Source organism: Petromyzon marinus, unplaced genomic scaffold, assembly GCF_048934315.1.
Source record: "Petromyzon marinus isolate PM22_M1 ecotype Great Lakes invasive population unplaced genomic scaffold, UKy_Petmar_22M1.pri1.0 PM_Scaffold_188, whole genome shotgun sequence".
Classification (NCBI taxonomy): domain Eukaryota; kingdom Metazoa; phylum Chordata; class Hyperoartia; order Petromyzontiformes; family Petromyzontidae; genus Petromyzon; species Petromyzon marinus.
Window position 1 is genome coordinate 1,745 of NW_027423155.1, and position 19,228 is coordinate 20,972.

Here is a 19,228-nt window from a genome sequence, read left to right on the forward strand (position 1 = left end):
TAGGAGCGAGTGTGTTTGAGTGCTCGCTAGGAGCGAGCGTGTTTGAGTGCTCGCTAGGAGCGAGCGTGTTTGAGTGCCCTGCTAGGAGCGAGCGTGTTTGAGTGCTCGCTAGGAGCGAGTGTGTTTGAGTGCCCTGCTAGGAGCGAGCGTGTTTGAGTGCTCGCTAGGAGCGAGTGTGTTTGAGTGCTCGCTCGAGGAGCGAGTGTGTTTGAGTGCTCGCTAGGAGCGAGTGTGTCAGCAAGGCCCCGCTAGGAGCGAGTGTGTTTGAGTGCCCTGCTAGGAGCGAGTGTGTTTGAGTGCTCGCTAGGAGCGAGTGTGTTTGAGTGCTCGCTAGGAGCGAGTGTGTTTGAGTGCTCGCTAGGAGCGAGTGTGTTTGAGTGCTCGCTAGGAGCGAGTGTGTTTGAGTGCTCGCTCGAGGAGCGAGTGTGTTTGAGTGCTCGCTAGGAGCGAGTGTGTTTGAGTGCTCGCTCGAGGAGCGAGTGTGTTTGAGTGCTCGCTAGGAGCGAGTGTGTTTGAGTGCTCGCTAGGAGCGAGTGTGTTTGAGTGCTCGCTAGGAGCGAGTGTGTTTGAGTGCTCGCTAGGAGCGAGTGTGTTTGAGTGCTCGCTAGGAGCGAGTGTGTTTGAGTGCTCGCTCGAGGAGCGAGTGTGTTTGAGTGCTCGCTAGGAGCGAGTGTGTTTGAGTGCTCGCTAGGAGCGAGTGTGTTTGAGTGCTCGCTAGGAGCGAGTGTGTTTGAGTGCTCGCTAGGAGCGAGTGTGTTTGAGTGCTCGCTCGAGGAGCGAGTGTGTTTGAGTGCTCGCTAGGAGCGAGTGTGTTTGAGTGCTCGCTCGAGGAGCCTGTTGAGACGTGAGACCATCAGTCGAGCGTCTCCGTAGAGACCCGCCGTGATCATCGCATTGTCATAGATCTGTGGGGAGGGAGAGGTGGTGACAGTGGGTGGGTGGGTGGGTAGGTGGGTGGGTGGGTGGAAGGGTGGGTGGGTGAGTGAGTGGGTGGGTGAGTGGGTGGGTGAGTGGGTGGGTGAGTGGGTGAGTGGGTGGGAGGGTGAGTGGGTGGGTGAGTGGGTGCGTGAGTGAGTGCGTGGGAGGGTGGGTGGGTGGGTGAGTGGGTGGGTGGGTGGGTGAGTGGGTGGGTGAGTGGGTGGGTGAGTGAGTGGGTGGGTGAGTGAGTGGGAGGGTGGGTGGGTGAGTGAGTGGGTGGGTGAGTGGGTGAGTGGGTGGGTGGGTGAGTGGGTGGGTGGGTGAGTGGGTGGGTGAGTGGGTGGGTGGGTGAGTGGGTGGGTGAGTGGGTGGGTGGGTGAGTGGGTGGGTGAGTGAGTGGGTGGGTGGGTGAGTGAGTGGTGGGTGAGTGGGTGAGTGGGTGAGTGGGTGGGTGAGTGAGTGGGTGGGTGGGTGAGTGGGTGGGAGGGTGAGTGGGTGAGTGGGTGGGTGAGTGGGTGAGTGGGTGGGTGAGTGGGTGGGTGGGTGAGTGGGTGGGTGGGTGAGTGGGTGGGAGGGTGGGTGGGTGAGTGGGTGGGAGGGTGGGTGGGTGGGTGAGTGGGTGGTTGGGTGGGTGAGTGGGTGGGTGAGTGGGTGGGTGGGTGGGTGAGTGAGTGGGTGGGTGGGTGGGGTGAGTGAGTGGGTGGGTGAGTGAGTGGGTGAGTGGTGGGGTGGGTGAGTGAGTGGGTGGGTGAGTGAGTGGGAGGGTGGGTGGGTGAGTGAGTGGGTGGGTGAGTGGGTGGGTGAGTGGGTGAGTCGGTGTGTGGGTGAGTGGGTGGGTGGATGGGTGAGTGAGTGGGTGGGTGAGTGGGTGGGTGAGTGGGTGGGTGGGTGGGTGGATGGGTGAGTGAGTGGGTGGGTGAGTGAGTGGGTGGGAGGGTGTGTGGGAGGGTGAGTGGGTGGGTGAGTGGGTGGGGTGGGTGGGTGAGTGGGTGGGGTGGGTGGGTGGGTGTGGGTGGGTGGGTGGTGAGAGGGTGTGTGGGAGGGTGAGTGGGTGGGTGGGTGGGGTGAGTGGGTGGGTGAGTGAGTGAGTGGGTGTGTGAGTGAGTGAGTGGGTGAGTGGGTGGGTGAGTAAGTGGGTGGGTGAGTGGGTGGGTGGGTGAGTGGGTGGGAGGGTGAGTGGGAGGGTGGGTGAGTGAGTGGGTGGGTGGGTGAGTGGGTGGGTGGGTGAGTGAGTGGGTGGGTGAGTGGGTGAGTGGGTGAGTGGGTGGGTGAGTGAGTGAGTGGGTGAGTGGGTGGGTGGGTGAGTGGGTGGGTGAGTGGGTGGGTGAGTGGGTGAGTGGGTGGGAGGGTGAGTGGGTGGGTGAGTGGGTGCGTGAGTGAGTGCGTGGGAGGGTGGGTGGGTGAGTGAGTGGGTGGGTGAGTGGGTGAGTGGGTGGGTGAGTGGGTGGGTGAGTGGGTGGGTGGGTGGTGGGTGGGAGGGTGAGTGGGTGAGTGGGTGGGTGAGTGGGTGGGTGGGTGAGTGGGTGGGTGAGTGGGTGGGTGAGTGAGTGGGTGGGTGAGTGAGTGGGAGGGTGGGTGGGTGAGTGGGTGGGTGAGTGGGTGGGTGAGTGGGTGGGTGGGTGAGTGGGTGGGTGGGTGAGTGGGTGGGTGGGTGAGTGGGTGGGTGAGTGGGTGGGTGGGTGAGTGGGTGGGTGGTGGGTGGGTGGGTGAGTGGGTGGGTGGGTGAGTGAGTGGGTGGGTGGGTGGGTGAGTGGGTGGGTGAGTGGGTGAGTGGGTGAGTGGGTGGGTGAGTGAGTGAGTGGGTGAGTGAGTGGGTGGGTGGGTGAGTGGGTGGGTGAGTGGGTGAGTGGGTGGGAGGGTGAGTGGGTGACTGAGTGTGTGGGAGGGTGGGTGGGTGGGTGAGTGGGTGGGTGGGTGGGTGAGTGGGTGGGTGAGTGGGTGGGTGAGTGAGTGGGTGGGTGAGTGAGGGGTGGGGTGGGTGAGTGAGTGGTGGTGAGTGGGTGAGTGGGTGGGTGAGTGGGTGGGTGAGTGGGTGGGTGGGTGGGTGAGTGGGTGGAGGGTGAGTGGGTGAGTGGGTGGGTGAGTGGGTGAGTGGGTGGGTGAGTGGGTGGGTGGGTGAGTGGGTGGGTGGGTGAGTGGGTGGGTGGGTGAGTGGGTAGGAGGGTGGGTGGGTGAGTGGGTGGGAGGGTGGGTGGGTGGGAGGGTGGGTGAGTGGGTGGGTGAGTGAGTGGGTGGGTGGGTGGGTGAGTGAGTGGGTGAGTGGGTGGGTGAGTGAGTGGGTGAGTGGATGGGTGAGTGAGTGGGTGGGTGAGTGAGTGGGGGTGGGTGGGTGAGTGAGTGGGTGGGTGAGTGGGTGGGTGAGTGGGTGAGTGGGTGGGTGGGTGAGTGGGTGAGTGGGTGGGTGAGGGTGAGTGAGTGGGTGGGTGAGTGAGTGAGTGGGTGAGTGGGTGGGTGAGTGAGTGGGTGAAGTGGATGGGTGAGTGAGTGGGTGGGTGAGTGAGTGGGAGGGTGGGTGGGTGGTGAGTGAGTGGGTGGGTGAGTGGGTGGGTGAGTGGGTGAGTGGGTGGGTGGGTGAGTGGGTGAGTGGGTGGGTGGGGTGAGTGGGTGAGTGGGTGGGTGGGAGGGTGGGAGGGTGGTGGGTGGGTGGGTGAGTGGGTGGTTGGGTGGGTGAGTGGGTGGGTGGGTCGGTGAGTGGGTGGGTGAGTGGGTGGGTGGGTGAGTGAGTGGGTGGGTGGGTGGGTGAGTGAGTGGGTGAGTGGGTGGGTGAGTGAGTGGGTGGGTGAGTGAGTGGTTGAGTGGGTGAGTGGGTGGGTGGGTGAATGAGTGGTTGAGTGAGTGGTGAGTAGTGGTGAGTGGTGAGTAGGTAGTGGTGAGTAGTGGTGAGTGGTGAGTAGTTAGTGGTGAGTAGTGGTGAGTAGTGGTGAGTGGTGTGAGTAGTGGTGAGTAGTGGTGAGTAGTGGTGAGTGGTGGTGAGTAGTGGTGAGTGGTGGTGTGTAGTGGTGAGTAGTGGTGAGTAGTGGTGAGTAGTGGTGTGTATGTGCAGTGGTGAGTAGTGGTGAGTAGTGGTGAGTAGTGGTGAGTGAGTGGTGAGTAGTGGTGAGTAGATGGTGTGAGTAGTGGTGAGTAGTGGTGAGTAGTGGTGAGTAGTGGTGTGTAGTGGTGAGTAGTGGTGAGTAGTGGTGTGTATGTGTAGTGGTGAGTAGTGGTGAGTAGTAGTGTGTATGTGTAGTGGTGAGTATGTGTAGTGGTGAGTAGTGGTGAGTAGTGGTGAGTAGGTGGTGGTGAGTAGTGGTGTGTGGTGGTGAGTAGTGGTGAGTAGTGGTGAGTAGTGGTGTGTAGTGGTGAGTAGTGGTGAGTAGTAGTGTGTGGTGGTGAGTAGTGGTGAGTAGTGGTGAGTAGTGGTGAGTAGTGGTGAGTGTAGTGGTGAGTAGTGGTGAGTAGTGGTGAGTAGTGGTGACTAGTGGTGAGTACATGGTGGTGTGTAGTGGTGAGTAGTGGTGAGTAGTGGTGAGTAGTGGTGAGTAGGTGGTGGTGAGTAGTGGTGAGTAGATGGTGGTGTGTAATGGTGAGTAGTGGTGAGTAGTGGTGAGTAGTGGTGAGTGTGAGTAGTGGTGAGTAGTGGTGAGTAGGTGGTGGTGAGTAGTGGTGAGTAGATGGTGGTGAGTAGTGGTGAGTGGTGGTGTGTAGTGGTGAGTAGTGGTGAGTAGGCAGTGGTGAGTAGTGGTGAGTAGTGGTGAGTAGTGTTGAGTAGTGGTGAGTAGGTAGTGGTGAGTAGTGGTGAGTAGTGGTGAGTAGCCACTCGCCTGCTGGGCGAGTGGTGGTGAGTAGTGGTGAGTAGTGGTGAGTAGTGGTGAGTAGATGGTGGTGAGTAGTGGTGAGTAGTGGTGAGTAGTGGTGAGTAGCCACTCACCTGCTGGGCGAGTGGTGGTGAGTAGTGGTGAGTAGTGGTGAGTAGGTGGTGGTGAGTAGGTGGTGGTGAGTAGTGGTGAGTAGTGGTGAGTAGGTGGTGGTGAGTAGTGGTGAGTAGTGGTGAGTAGGTGGTGGTGAGTAGTGGTGAGTAGTGGTGAGTAGGTGGTGGTGAGTAGGTGGTGGTGAGTAGTGGTGAGTAGTGGTGAGTAGGTGGTGGTGAGTAGTGGTGAGTAGTGGTGAGTAGGTGGTGGTGAGTAGTGGTGAGTAGTGGTGAGTAGTGGTGAGTAGTAGTGGTGAGTGTAGTGGTGAGTAGCCACTCACCTGCTGGGCGAGTAGTGAAGCAAGCTCTGGGTCAGATTCCCGTGCCGAGTTCAGCACTCGGATCAACGAATGGCTGCAGTGGACAACACAGACACAGTGAAACACACAGTGACACAGTCATACACACAGTGACACACACAGTGACACACACAGTGACACACAGTGACACACACAGTGTACATATACACACACAGTGACACACACAGTGACACACACAGTGACACACACACAGTGACACACACAGTTACACACACAGTGACACACACAGTGATACACACACAGTGACACACACAGTGACACAGTTACACACACAGTTACACACACAGTGACACAGTCATACACACAGTGACACACACAGTGACACACACAGTGACACACAGTGACACACACAGTGTACATATACACACACAGTGACACACACAGTGACACAGTCATACACACAGTGACACACACAGTGACACACACAGTGACACACAGTGACACACACAGTGTACATATACACACACAGTGACACACACAGTGACACACACAGTGACACACACACAGTGACACACACAGTGACACAGTTACACACACAGTGACACACACAGTGACACACACAGTGACACACACAGTGGACAACACAGACACAGTGACACACACAGTGACACAGTCATACACACAGTTACACACACAGTGACACACAGTGACACACAGTGACACAGTCACACAGTGACACACACAGTGACACACACAGTGTACATATACACACACAGTGACACACACAGTGACACACACACAGTGACACACACACAGTGACACACACAGTGACACACACAGTGACACACACACACAGTGACACACACAGTGACACACACAGTGACACACAGTGACACACACAGTAATACAGTCATTCACACAGTGACACAGTGACACACAGTGTACACACACAGTGACACACACAGTGACACACACAGTGACACACACAGTGACACACAGTGTACACACACACAGTGTACACACACAGTGACACACAGTGTACACACACACAGTGTACACACACAGTGTACACACACAGTGACACACACAGTGTACACACACAGTGATACAGTCATACACACAGTGACACAGTGACACACAGTGTACACACACAGTGACACACAGTGTACACACACAATGACACACACAGTGTACACACACGTGGTGTACACACACACAGTGTACACACACACAGTGTACACACACAGTGACACACACAGTGACACACACAGTGTACACACACAGTAATACAGTCATTCACACAGTGACACAGTGACACACAGTGTACACACACAGTGACACACACAGTGACACACACAGTGACACACAGTGTACACACACAGTGTACACACACAGTGACACACACAGTGTACACACACAGTGACACACACAGTGACACACACAGTGTACACACACAGTAATACAGTCATTCACACAGTGACACAGTGACACACAGTGTACACACACAGTGACACACACAGTGACACACACAGTGACACACAGTGTACACACACAGTGTACACACACAGTGACACACACAGTGACACACACAGTGACACACAGTGTACACACACACAGTGTACACACAGTGACACAGTCATACACACAGTTACACACACACACAGTGACACACACAGTGACACACAGTGTACACACACACAGTGTACACACACACAGTGTACACACAGTGACACACACAGTGTACACACACAGTAATACAGTCATTCACACAGTGACACAGTGACACACAGTGTACACACACAGTGACACACACAGTGACACACACAGTGACACACAGTGTACACACACAGTGTACACACACAGTGACACACACAGTGTACACACACAGTAATACAGTCATTCACACAGTGACACAGTGACACACAGTGTACACACACAGTGACACACACAGTGACACACACAGTGACACACAGTGTACACACACAGTGTACACACACAGTGACACACACAGTGACACACACAGTGACACACAGTGTACACACACACAGTGTACACACAGTGACACAGTCATACACACAGTTACACACACACACAGTGACACACACAGTGACACACACAGTGTACACACACACAGTGACACACACAGTGACACACACACAGTGACACACACAGTGTACACACAGTGACACACACAGTGTACACACACAGTGACACACACACAGACACACACAGTGACACACACACAGACACACACACACACAGACACACACTGACACACACACACAGTCACACACACACACACAGACAGACACACACAGTGACACACACACACACACACAGACACACACTGACACACACACACAGTCACACACACACACACAGACACACACACACAGACACACACACAGTGACACACACACAGTGACACACACAGTGACACACACACACACAGACACACACACAGTGACACACAGACACACACACACAGTGACACACAGACACACACACACAGACACACACACACACAGTGACACACACACACACAGTGACACACACACACACACAGACACACACAGTGACACACAGACACACACACACACAGACACACACACACACACACCACTCACCTAGGGTTAATCTCCAGGACCGGCTGTATCCCCGGAATCGCTGTCGGTGGTGGCGGTGGTGCTGCTGTGGTTGTGGTTGTGTCTGTTGTGGTTGTTGCGGTTGCCGTGGCGACGGAGCCCGCCTGTTGCAGGAGGTTGTGGGTGCGTAGGAGGTGGCGAGCGGCACCCATCTCTAGCAGGGTCACCATGGCAGCGTGTAGGTCCAGACGTAGCGTCACCTGGGGGACAGTCACTCAGTCAGTCAGTCACTCAGTCACTCAGTCAGTCACTCAGTCACTCAGTCACTTACTCAGTCAGTCAGTCACTCAGTCAGTCACTCAGTCACATCTCTAGCAGGGTCACCATGGCAGCGTGTAGGTCCAGACGTAGCGTCACCTGGGGGACAGTCACTCAGTCAGTCAGTGACTCACACACTCACACACACACTCACTCAGTTAGTCAGTCACTCAGTCAGTCACTCAGTCAGTCACTCAGTCAGTCAGTCACTCACTCACTCACTCAGTCACTCACTCACACAGTCACATCTCTAGTAGCGTCACCATGGCAGCGTGTAGGTCCAGACGTAGCGTCACCTGGGGGACAGTCACTCAGTCAGTCAGTGACTCACACACTCACACACACACTCACTCAGTTAGTCAGTCACTCAGTCAGTCACTCAGTCAGTCACTCAGTCAGTCACTCAGTCAGTCACTCACTCACTCAGTCACTCACTCACACAGTCACATCTCTAGTAGCGTCACCATGGCAGCGTGCAGGTCCAGACGTAGCGTCACCTGGTGGACAATCACTCAGTCAGTCAGTCAGTCACTCACTCAGTCACTCACTCAGTCACTCAGTCACTCACTCAGTCACTCAGTCACTCACTCACTCAGTCACTCAGTCAGTCAGTCAGTCACTCAGTCACTCACTCAGTCAGTCACTCACACACTCACTCAGTCACTCACTCACTCACACAGTCACATCTCTAGCAGCGTCACCATGGCAGCGTGTAGGTCCAGACGTAGCGTCACCTGGTGGACAGTCACTCAGTCAGTCAGTCAGTCACTCACTCACTCAGTCACTCAGTCACTCACTCAGTCACTCACTCAGTCACTCAGTCAGTCACTCACTCAGTCACTCACTCAGTCACTCACTCAGTCACTCAGTCACTCAGTCAGTCAATCAGTCACTCAGTCACTCAGTCAGTCACTCAGTCACTCAGTCACTCAGTCACTCACTCACTCACTCAGTCACTCACTCAGTCACTCACTCACACAGTCACATCTCTAGGAGTGTCACCATGGCAGCGTGTAGCTCCAGACGTAGCGTCAACTGGGGGACAGTCACTCAGTCACTCAGTCAGTCAGTCACTCAGTCAGTCAGTCACTCAGTCACTCAGTCACTCAGTCAGTCAGTCACTCAGTCACTCAGTCAGTCAGTCACTCAGTCACTCAGTCAGTCAGTCACTCAGTCACTCACTCAGTCACTCAGTCACTCACTCAGTCACTCACTCACACAGTCACATCTCTAGCAGGGTCACCATGGCAGCGTGTAGCTCCAGACGTAGCGTCACCTGGGGGACAGTCACTCAGTCAGTCACTCAGTCAGTCACTCAGTCAGTCACTCAGTCAGTCACTCAGTCAGTCACTGAGTCAGTCACTCAGTCACTCAGTCACTCACTCACTCAGTCACTCACACAGTCAGTCACTCACACAGTCAGTCACTCACACAGTCACTCAGTCACTCACTCACTCAGTCACTCAGTCACTTACTCAGTCAGTCAGTCACTCAGTCACTCAGTCAGTCACTCAGTCAGTCAGTCACTCAGTCACTCAGTCACTCACACAGTCACTCAGTCAGTCAGTCACTCACTCAGTCAGTCACTCAGTCAGTCACTCAGTCACTCAGTCAGTCAGTCAGTCACTCAGTCAGTCACTCAGTCAGTCACTCAGTCACTCAGTCAGTCAGTCACTCAGTCAGTCACTCAGTCACTCACTCAGTAAATCAGTCAATCAGTCACTCAGTCAGTCACTCACTCACACACTCACTCACTCACTCAGTCACTCAGTCACTCACTCAGTCACTCACTCAGTCAGTCACTCAGTCACTCACACAGTCACTCAGTCAGTCAGTCACTCAGTCACTCAGTCAGTCACTTAGTCACTCAGTCACTCACACAGTCAGTCACTCACACAGTCAGTCACTCACTCACACAGTCACTCACACAGTCACATCTCTAGGAGCGTCACCATGGCAGCGTGCAGCTCCAGACGTAGCGTCACCTGGTGGACAGTCACTCAGTCAGTCAGTCAGTCACTCAGTCAGTCAGTCAGTCACTCAGTCACTCAGTCACTCACTCAGTCACTCACTCACACAGTCACTCACTCAGTCACTCATTCAGTCACTCACTCACACAGTCACATCTCTAGGAGCGTCACCATGGCAGCGTGCAGGTCCAGACGTAGCGTCACCTGGTGGACAGTCACTCAGTCAGTCACTCAGTCAGTCAGTCACTCACTCAGTCACTCACTCACTCAGTCACTCAGTCAGTCACTCAGTCACTCAGTCAGTCAGTCACTCAGTCAGTCACTCAGTCAGTCACTGAGTCAGTCACTGAGTCAGTCACTCACACACTCAGTCAGTCAGTCACTTACTCAGTCACTCAGTCACTTACTCAGTCACTCAGTCACTCAGTCACACAGTCACATCTCTAGTAGCGTCACCATGGCAGCGTGCAGGTCCAGACGTAGCGTCACCTGGTGGACAGTCACTCAGTCAGTCACTCAGTCAGTCACTTAGTCACTCAGTCACTCAGTCAGTCAGTCACTCAGTCACTCACTCAGTCACTCACTCAGTCACTCAGTCACTCACTCACTCAGTCACTCAGTCACTTACTCAGTCAGTCAGTCACTCAGTCAGTCACTCAGTCAGTCACTCAGTCAGTCACTCAGTCACTCAGTCAGTCACTCAGTCAGTCACTCAGTCAGTCACTGAGTCAGTCACTCACACACTCAGTCAGTCAGTCACTTACTCAGTCACTCAGTCACTCACTCACACAGTCACATCTCTAGTAGCGTCACCATGGCAGCGTGCAGGTCCAGACGTAGCGTCACCTGGTGGACAGTCACTCAGTCAGTCACTCAGTCAGTCACTTAGTCACTCAGTCACTCAGTCAGTCAGTCACTCAGTCACTCACTCAGTCACTCACTCAGTCACTCACTCACACAGTCACATCTCTAGTAGCGTCACCATGGCAGCGTGTAGGTCCAGACGTAGCGTCACCTGGTGGACAATCACTCAGTCAGTCAGTCACTCAGTCACTCAGTCAGTCACTCAGTCAGTCAGTCAGTCACTCACTCAGTCACTCACTCACTCAGTCACTCACTCACACAGTCACATCTCTAGTAGCGTCACCATGGCAGCGTGCAGCTCCAGACGTAGCGTCACCTGGTGGACAGTCACTCAGTCAGTCACTCAGTCAGTCACTCAGTCAGTCACTCAGTCAGTCACTCAGTCAGTCAGTCACTCACTCAGTCAGTCAATCAGTCAATCAGTCACTCACTCAGTCAGTCACGTACTCACTCAGTCACTCACTCACTCACTCAGTCAGTCACTCAGTCACTCACTCAGTCAGTCACTCACTCAGTCAGTCACTCACTCACACAGTCACTCACTCAGTCACTCACTCAGTTACTCACTCAGTCACATCTCTAGCAGGGTCACCATGGCAGCGTGCAGGTCCAGACGTAGCGTCACCTGGTGGACAATCACTCAGTCAGTCAGTCACTCAGTCACTCACTCACTCACTCAGTCACTCACTCAGTCACTCACTCAGTCACTCACTCAGTCACTCACTCAGTCACTCAGTCACTCACTCACTCAGTCACTCAGTCACTTACTCAGTCACTCAGTCACTCACTCACACAGTCACATCTCTAGTAGCGTCACCATGGCAGCGTGTAGGTCCAGACGTAGCGTCACCTGGGGGACAGTCACTCAGTCAGTCACTCAGTCACTCAGTCAGTCAATCAGTCACTCACTCAGTCAGTCACTTACTCACTCAGTCACTCACTCACTCACTCAGTCAGTCACTCACTCAGTCAGTCACTCACTCAGTCAGTCACTCACTCACACAGTCACTCACTCAGTCACTCACTCAGTTACTCACTCAGTCACTCACTCAGTCACATCTCTAGCAGGGTCACCATGGCAGCGTGCAGGTCCAGACGTAGCGTCACCTGGTGGACAATCACTCAGTCAGTCAGTCACTCACTCACTCAGTCACTCACTCAGTCACTCACTCAGTCACTCACTCAGTCACTCACTCAGTCACTCACTCAGTCACTCACTCAGTCACTCACTCAGTCACTCAGTCACTCACTCAGTCACTCAGTCAGTCACTCAGTCACTCACTCACTCAGTCACTCAGTCACTTACTCAGTCACTCAGTCACTCAGTCACACAGTCACATCTCTAGTAGCGTCACCATGGCAGCGTGCAGGTCCAGACGTAGCGTCACCTGGTGGACAGTCACTCAGTCAGTCACTCAGTCAGTCACTTAGTCACTCAGTCACTCAGTCAGTCAGTCACTCAGTCACTCACTCAGTCACTCACTCAGTCACTCAGTCACTCACTCACTCAGTCACTCAGTCACTTACTCAGTCACTTACTCAGTCAGTCAGTCACTCAGTCAGTCACTCAGTCAGTCACTCAGTCAGTCACTCAGTCACTCAGTCAGTCACTCAGTCACTCAGTCAGTCAGTCACTCAGTCAGTCACTCAGTCAGTCACTGAGTCAGTCACTCACACACTCAGTCAGTCAGTCACTTACTCAGTCACTCAGTCACTCACTCACACAGTCACATCTCTAGTAGCGTCACCATGGCAGCGTGCAGGTCCAGACGTAGCGTCACCTGGTGGACAGTCACTCAGTCAGTCACTCAGTCAGTCACTTAGTCACTCAGTCACTCAGTCAGTCAGTCACTCAGTCACTCACTCAGTCACTCACTCAGTCACTCACTCACACAGTCACATCTCTAGTAGCGTCACCATGGCAGCGTGTAGGTCCAGACGTAGCGTCACCTGGTGGACAATCACTCAGTCAGTCAGTCACTCAGTCACTCAGTCAGTCACTCAGTCAGTCAGTCAGTCACTCACTCAGTCACTCACTCACTCAGTCACTCACTCACACAGTCACATCTCTAGGAGTGTCACCATGGCAGCGTGCAGCTCCAGACGTAGCGTCACCTGGTGGACAGTCACTCAGTCAGTCACTCAGTCAGTCAGTCACTCACTCAGTCAGTCAATCAGTCAATCAGTCACTCACTCAGTCAGTCACGTACTCACTCAGTCACTCACTCACTCACTCAGTCAGTCACTCAGTCACTCACTCAGTCAGTCACTCACTCAGTCAGTCACTCACTCACACAGTCACTCACTCAGTCACTCACTCAGTTACTCACTCAGTCACATCTCTAGCAGGGTCACCATGGCAGCGTGCAGGTCCAGACGTAGCGTCACCTGGTGGACAATCACTCAGTCAGTCAGTCACTCAGTCACTCACTCACTCACTCAGTCACTCACTCAGTCACTCACTCAGTCACTCACTCAGTCACTCACTCAGTCACTCAGTCACTCACTCACTCAGTCACTCAGTCACTTACTCAGTCACTCAGTCACTCACTCACACAGTCACATCTCTAGTAGCGTCACCATGGCAGCGTGCAGGTCCAGACGTAGCGTCACCTGGTGGACAGTCACTCAGTCAGTCAGTCAGTCACTTAGTCACTCAGTCACTCAGTCAGTCAGTCACTCAGTCACTCACTCAGTCACTCACTCAGTCACTCACTCACACAGTCACATCTCTAGTAGCGTCACCATGGCAGCGTGTAGGTCCAGACGTAGCGTCACCTGGGGGACAGTCACTCAGTCAGTCACTCAGTCAGTCAATCAGTCACTCACTCAGTCAGTCACTTACTCACTCAGTCACTCACTCACTCACTCAGTCAGTCACTCACTCAGTCAGTCACTCACTCAGTCAGTCACTCACTCACACAGTCACTCACTCAGTCACTCACTCAGTTACTCACTCAGTCACTCACTCAGTCACATCTCTAGCAGGGTCACCATGGCAGCGTGCAGGTCCAGACGTAGCGTCACCTGGTGGACAATCACTCAGTCAGTCAGTCACTCACTCACTCAGTCACTCACTCAGTCACTCACTCAGTCACTCACTCAGTCACTCACTCAGTCACTCACTCAGTCACTCACTCAGTCACTCACTCAGTCACTCAGTCACTCACTCAGTCACTCAGTCACTCACTCACTCAGTCACTCAGTCACTTACTCAGTCACTCAGTCACTCAGTCACACAGTCACATCTCTAGTAGCGTCACCATGGCAGCGTGCAGGTCCAGACGTAGCGTCACCTGGTGGACAGTCACTCAGTCAGTCACTCAGTCAGTCACTTAGTCACTCAGTCACTCAGTCAGTCAGTCACTCAGTCACTCACTCAGTCACTCACTCAGTCACTCAGTCACTCACTCACTCAGTCACTCAGTCACTTACTCAGTCACTTACTCAGTCACTCAGTCAGTCACTCAGTCAGTCACTCAGTCAGTCACTCAGTCAGTCACTCAGTCACTCAGTCAGTCACTCAGTCAGTCAGTCACTCAGTCAGTCACTCAGTCAGTCACTGAGTCAGTCACTCACACACTCAGTCAGTCAGTCACTTACTCAGTCACTCAGTCACTCACTCACACAGTCACATCTCTAGTAGCGTCACCATGGCAGCGTGCAGGTCCAGACGTAGCGTCACCTGGTGGACAGTCACTCAGTCAGTCACTCAGTCAGTCACTCAGTCACTCAGTCACTCAGTCACTCACTCAGTCACTCACTCAGTCACTCACTCACACAGTCACATCTCTAGTAGCGTCACCATGGCAGCGTGTAGGTCCAGACGTAGCGTCACCTGGTGGACAATCACTCAGTCAGTCAGTCACTCAGTCAGTCAGTCACTCAGTCACTCAGTCAGTCACTCAGTCAGTCAGTCAGTCACTCACTCAGTCACTCACTCACTCAGTCACTCACTCACACAGTCACATCTCTAGGAGTGTCACCATGGCAGCGTGTAGGTCCAGACGTAGCGTCACCTGGTGGACAGTCACTCAGTCACTCAGTCAGTCAGTCAGTCAATCAGTCACTCACTCAGTCAGTCACTTACTCACTCAGTCACTCACTCACTCACTCAGTCAGTCACTCAGTCACTCACTCAGTCAGTCACTCACTCAGTCAGTCACTCACTCACACAGTCACTCACTCAGTCACTCACTCAGTTACTCACTCAGTCACTCACTCAGTCACATCTCTAGCAGGGTCACCATGGCAGCGTGCAGGTCCAGACGTAGCGTCACCTGGTGGACAATCACTCAGTCAGTCAGTCACTCAGTCACTCACTCACTCACTCAGTCACTCACTCAGTCACTCACTCAGTCACTCACTCAGTCACTCACTCAGTCACTCAGTCACTCAGTCACTTACTCACTCACTCAGTCACTCACTCACACAGTCACATCTCTAGTAGCGTCACCATGGCAGCGTGCAGGTCCAGACGTAGCGTCACCTGGGGGACAGTCACTCAGTCAGTCACTCAGTCACTCAGTCAGTCAATCAGTCAATCAGTCACTCACTCAGTCAGTCACTTACTCACTCAGTCACTCACTCACTCACTCAGTCAGTCACTCACTCAGTCAGTCACTCACTCAGTCAGTCACTCACTCACACAGTCACTCACTCAGTCACTCACTCAGTTACTCACTCAGTCACTCACTCAGTCACATCTCTAGCAGGGTCACCATGGCAGCGTGCAGGTCCAGACGTAGCGTCACCTGGTGGACAATCACTCAGTCAGTCAGTCAGTCAGTCACTCACTCAGTCACTCACTCAGTCACTCACTCAGTCACTCACTCAGTCACTCACTCAGTCACTCACTCACTCAGTCAGTCACTCAGTCACTCACTCAGTCACTCACTCAGTCACTCACTCAGTCACTCAGTCACTCACTCAGTGACTCACACACTCAGTCAGTCACTCAGTCAGTCACTCACTCAGTCACTCAGTCAGTCAGTCACTCACTCAGTCACTCAGTCACTCAGTCACTCACTCACTCAGTCAGTCAGTCACTCACTCAGTCACTCAGTCACACAGTCACTCAGTCAGTCACTCAGTCAGTCACTCAGTCAGTCACTCAGTCAGTCAGTCACTCACTCACTCACACTCACACACTCACACACTCACTCAGTCACTCACTCAGTCAGTCACTCAGTCACTCAGTCAGTCAGTCAGTCACTCACACAGTCAGTCACTCACACAGTCAGTCACTCACTCACACAGTCACTCACACAGTCACATCTCTAGCAGCGTCACCATTGCAGCGTGCAGCTCCAGACGTAGCGTCACCTGGTGGACAGTCACTCAGTCAGTCACTCAGTCAGTCAGTCAGTCACTCAGTCCGTCACACACTCACACACTCAGTCAGTCAGTCACACACTCACACACTCAGTCAGTCACTCAGTCACTCAGTCAGTCACTCAGTCACTCACTAAGACAGACACTCACACAGTCACACACTCAGTCACTCACTCAGTCAGTTACTCAGTCAGTCACTCAGTCACTCAGTCAGTCACTCAGTCAGTCAGTCAGTCACTCACTCACACAGTCACATCTCTAGTAGCGTCACCATCGCAGCGTGCAGGTCCAGACGTAGCGTCACCTGGTGGACAGTCACTCAGTCAGTCAGTCACTCACTCAGTCAGTCAGTCACTCACTCAGTCCGTCACTCACTCACTCACTCAGTCCGTCACTCAGTCACTCACTCAGTCAGTCACTCACTCACTCAGTCGCTCACTCACTCACTCACCCACCCACCCACTCACTCACCCACCCACCCACTCACTCACCCACCCACCCACCCATTCACCCACCCACCCACCCATTCAACCACCCACCCACCCACTCACCCACCCACCCATCCACCCACCCACCCACGCACTCACTCACTCACCCACCCATCCACCCACTCACTCACCCACCCACCCACCCATACACCCACTCACTCACCCACCCATCCACCCACTCACTCACTCGCTCACCCATGCACCCACCCACTCACTCACTCACCCACCCATCCACCCACTCACCCACTCACCCACCCATCCACCCACTCACTCACCCACTCACCCACCCATCCACCCACTCACCCACCCATCCACCCAATCACCCACCCATCCACCCATTCACCCACCCACGCACTCACTCACTCACCCACCCATCCACACACTCACTCACTCACTCACCCATCCACACACTCACCCACCCATCCACCCACTCACTCACCCACCCACCCACGCACTCACTCACTCACTCACCCACCCACCCACCCATCCACCCACTCACTCACCCACCCACCCACTCACTCACTCACCCACCCACCCACCCACTCACTCACCCACCTACCCATCCACCCATCCACCCACTCACCCACCCATCCACCCACCCACTCACCCACTCACCCACCCACTCACTCACTCACCCATCCACCCACCCACCCACTCGCTCACCCACTCACCCACTCACCCACCCACTCACCCACTCACCCACCCACTCACTCACTCACCCACTCACCCACCCACTCACCCACTTACCCACCCACTCACTCACTCACCCATCCACACACTCACCCACCCATCCACCCACTCACTCACTCACCCACCCACCCACCCACGCACTCACTCACTCACTCACCCACCCACCCATCCACCCACTCACTCACTCACCCACCCACCAACTCACTCACCCACCCACCCACCCATCCACCCACCCACCCACCCACTCGCTCACCCACTCACCCACTCACTCACCCACCCACTCACCCACCCACTCACCCACCCACCCACCCACTCACACCCATCCACCCACCCACCCGCCCACCCACTCGCTCACCACTCACTCACCCACTCACTCACCCACCCACTCACCCACTCACCCACCCACCCACTCACTCACTCACCCACCCATCCACCCACCCACTCGCTCACCCACTCACCCACCCACTCACTCACCCACCCACTCACCCACCCACTCACTCACTCACTCACCCACCCATCCACCCACTCACTCACCCACCCACCCATACACCCACTCACTCACCCACCCATCCACCCACTCACTCACTCGCTCACCCATGCACCCACCCACTCACTCACTCACCCACCCATCCACCCACTCACCCACTCACCCACCCATCCACCCACTCACCCACCCACTCACCCACCCATCCACCCACTCACCCACCCATCCACCCACTCACCCACCCATCCACCCATTCACCCACCCACGCACTCACTCACCCACCCATCCACACACTCACTCACTCACTCACCCATCCACACACTCACCCACCCATCCACCCACTCACTCACCCACCCACCCACGCACTCACTCACTCACTCACCCACCCACCCACCCATCCACCCACTCACTCACCCACCCACCCACTCACTCACTCACCCACCCACCCACCCACTCACTCACCCACCCACCCATCCACCCATCCACCCACTCACTCACCCACCCATCCACCCACCCACTCACCCACTCACCCACCCACTCACTCACTCACCCATCCACCCACCCACCCACTCGCTCACCCACTCACCCACTCACTCACCCACCCACTCACTCACCCACTCACCCACCCACTCACCCACTTACCCACCCACCCAGTCACTCACTCACCCATCCACACACTCACCCACCCATCCACCCACTCACTCACTCACCCACCCACCCACCCACGCACTCACTCACTCACTCACCCACCCACCCACCCATCCACCCACTCACCCACCCACCGACTCACTCACCCACCCACCCACCCATCCACCCACCCATCCACTCACTCACCCACCCACCCACCCACTCACTCACTCACCCATCCACCCACCCACCCACCCACTCGCTCACCCACTCACCCACTCACTCACCCACCCACTCACCCACCCACTCACCCACCCACCCACCCACCCACTCACTCACCCATCCACCCACCCACCCACCCACCCACTCGCTCACGCACTCACCCACTCACTCACCCACCCACTCACCCACCCACTCACTCACTCACTCACCCATCCACCCACCCACTCGCTCACCCACTCACCCACCCACTCACTCACCCACCCACTCACCCACCCACTCACTCACTCACTCACCCACTCACCCACCCACCCACTCACTCACTCACCCACACACCCACTCACTCACTCACCCATCCACCCACTCACTCACTCACCCATCCACCCACCCACTCACTCACCCATCCACCCACCCACTCACTCACCCATCCACCCACCCACTCACCCATCCACCCACCCACCCACCCATCCACCCACCCACCCACCCATCCACCCACCCACCCATCCACCCATCCACTCACTC

The 19,228-nt window shown here is 55.1% G+C and overlaps 1 protein-coding gene and 1 long non-coding RNA gene across 5 annotated transcripts in view; one reads left to right on the forward strand and one right to left on the reverse strand.

Moving 5' to 3' along the window:
• Nucleotides 1–276: 276 nt before the first annotated feature.
• LOC142922840 (heat shock protein 75 kDa, mitochondrial-like) overlaps nucleotides 277–19,228 on the reverse strand; it is a 74,941-nt gene continuing 55,989 nt past the window's right edge. The window contains exons 16-18 of one of the 4 annotated variants that reach the window (XM_076063777.1): nucleotides 7,755–7,972; nucleotides 5,149–5,221; nucleotides 277–905 (exon numbers count right to left, since the gene is read on the reverse strand). In XM_076063777.1, coding sequence (XP_075919892.1) covers nucleotides 798–905; nucleotides 5,149–5,221; nucleotides 7,755–7,972 — 399 coding nt within the window. In that variant the 3' untranslated portion in view covers nucleotides 277–797. Of the gene's footprint in view, nucleotides 906–5,148; nucleotides 5,222–7,754; nucleotides 7,973–14,814; nucleotides 14,884–15,459; nucleotides 15,619–16,440; nucleotides 16,503–19,228 lie in introns of those variants that run through there. The other 3 variants (XM_076063778.1, XM_076063780.1, XM_076063779.1) reach the window with 3 other exon arrangements.
• On the forward strand, nucleotides 4,961–6,968 carry LOC142922841 (uncharacterized). The gene is made up of 2 exons (XR_012940381.1): nucleotides 4,961–5,003; nucleotides 5,119–6,968. It is a non-coding gene; the product is annotated as an uncharacterized LOC142922841 (long non-coding RNA).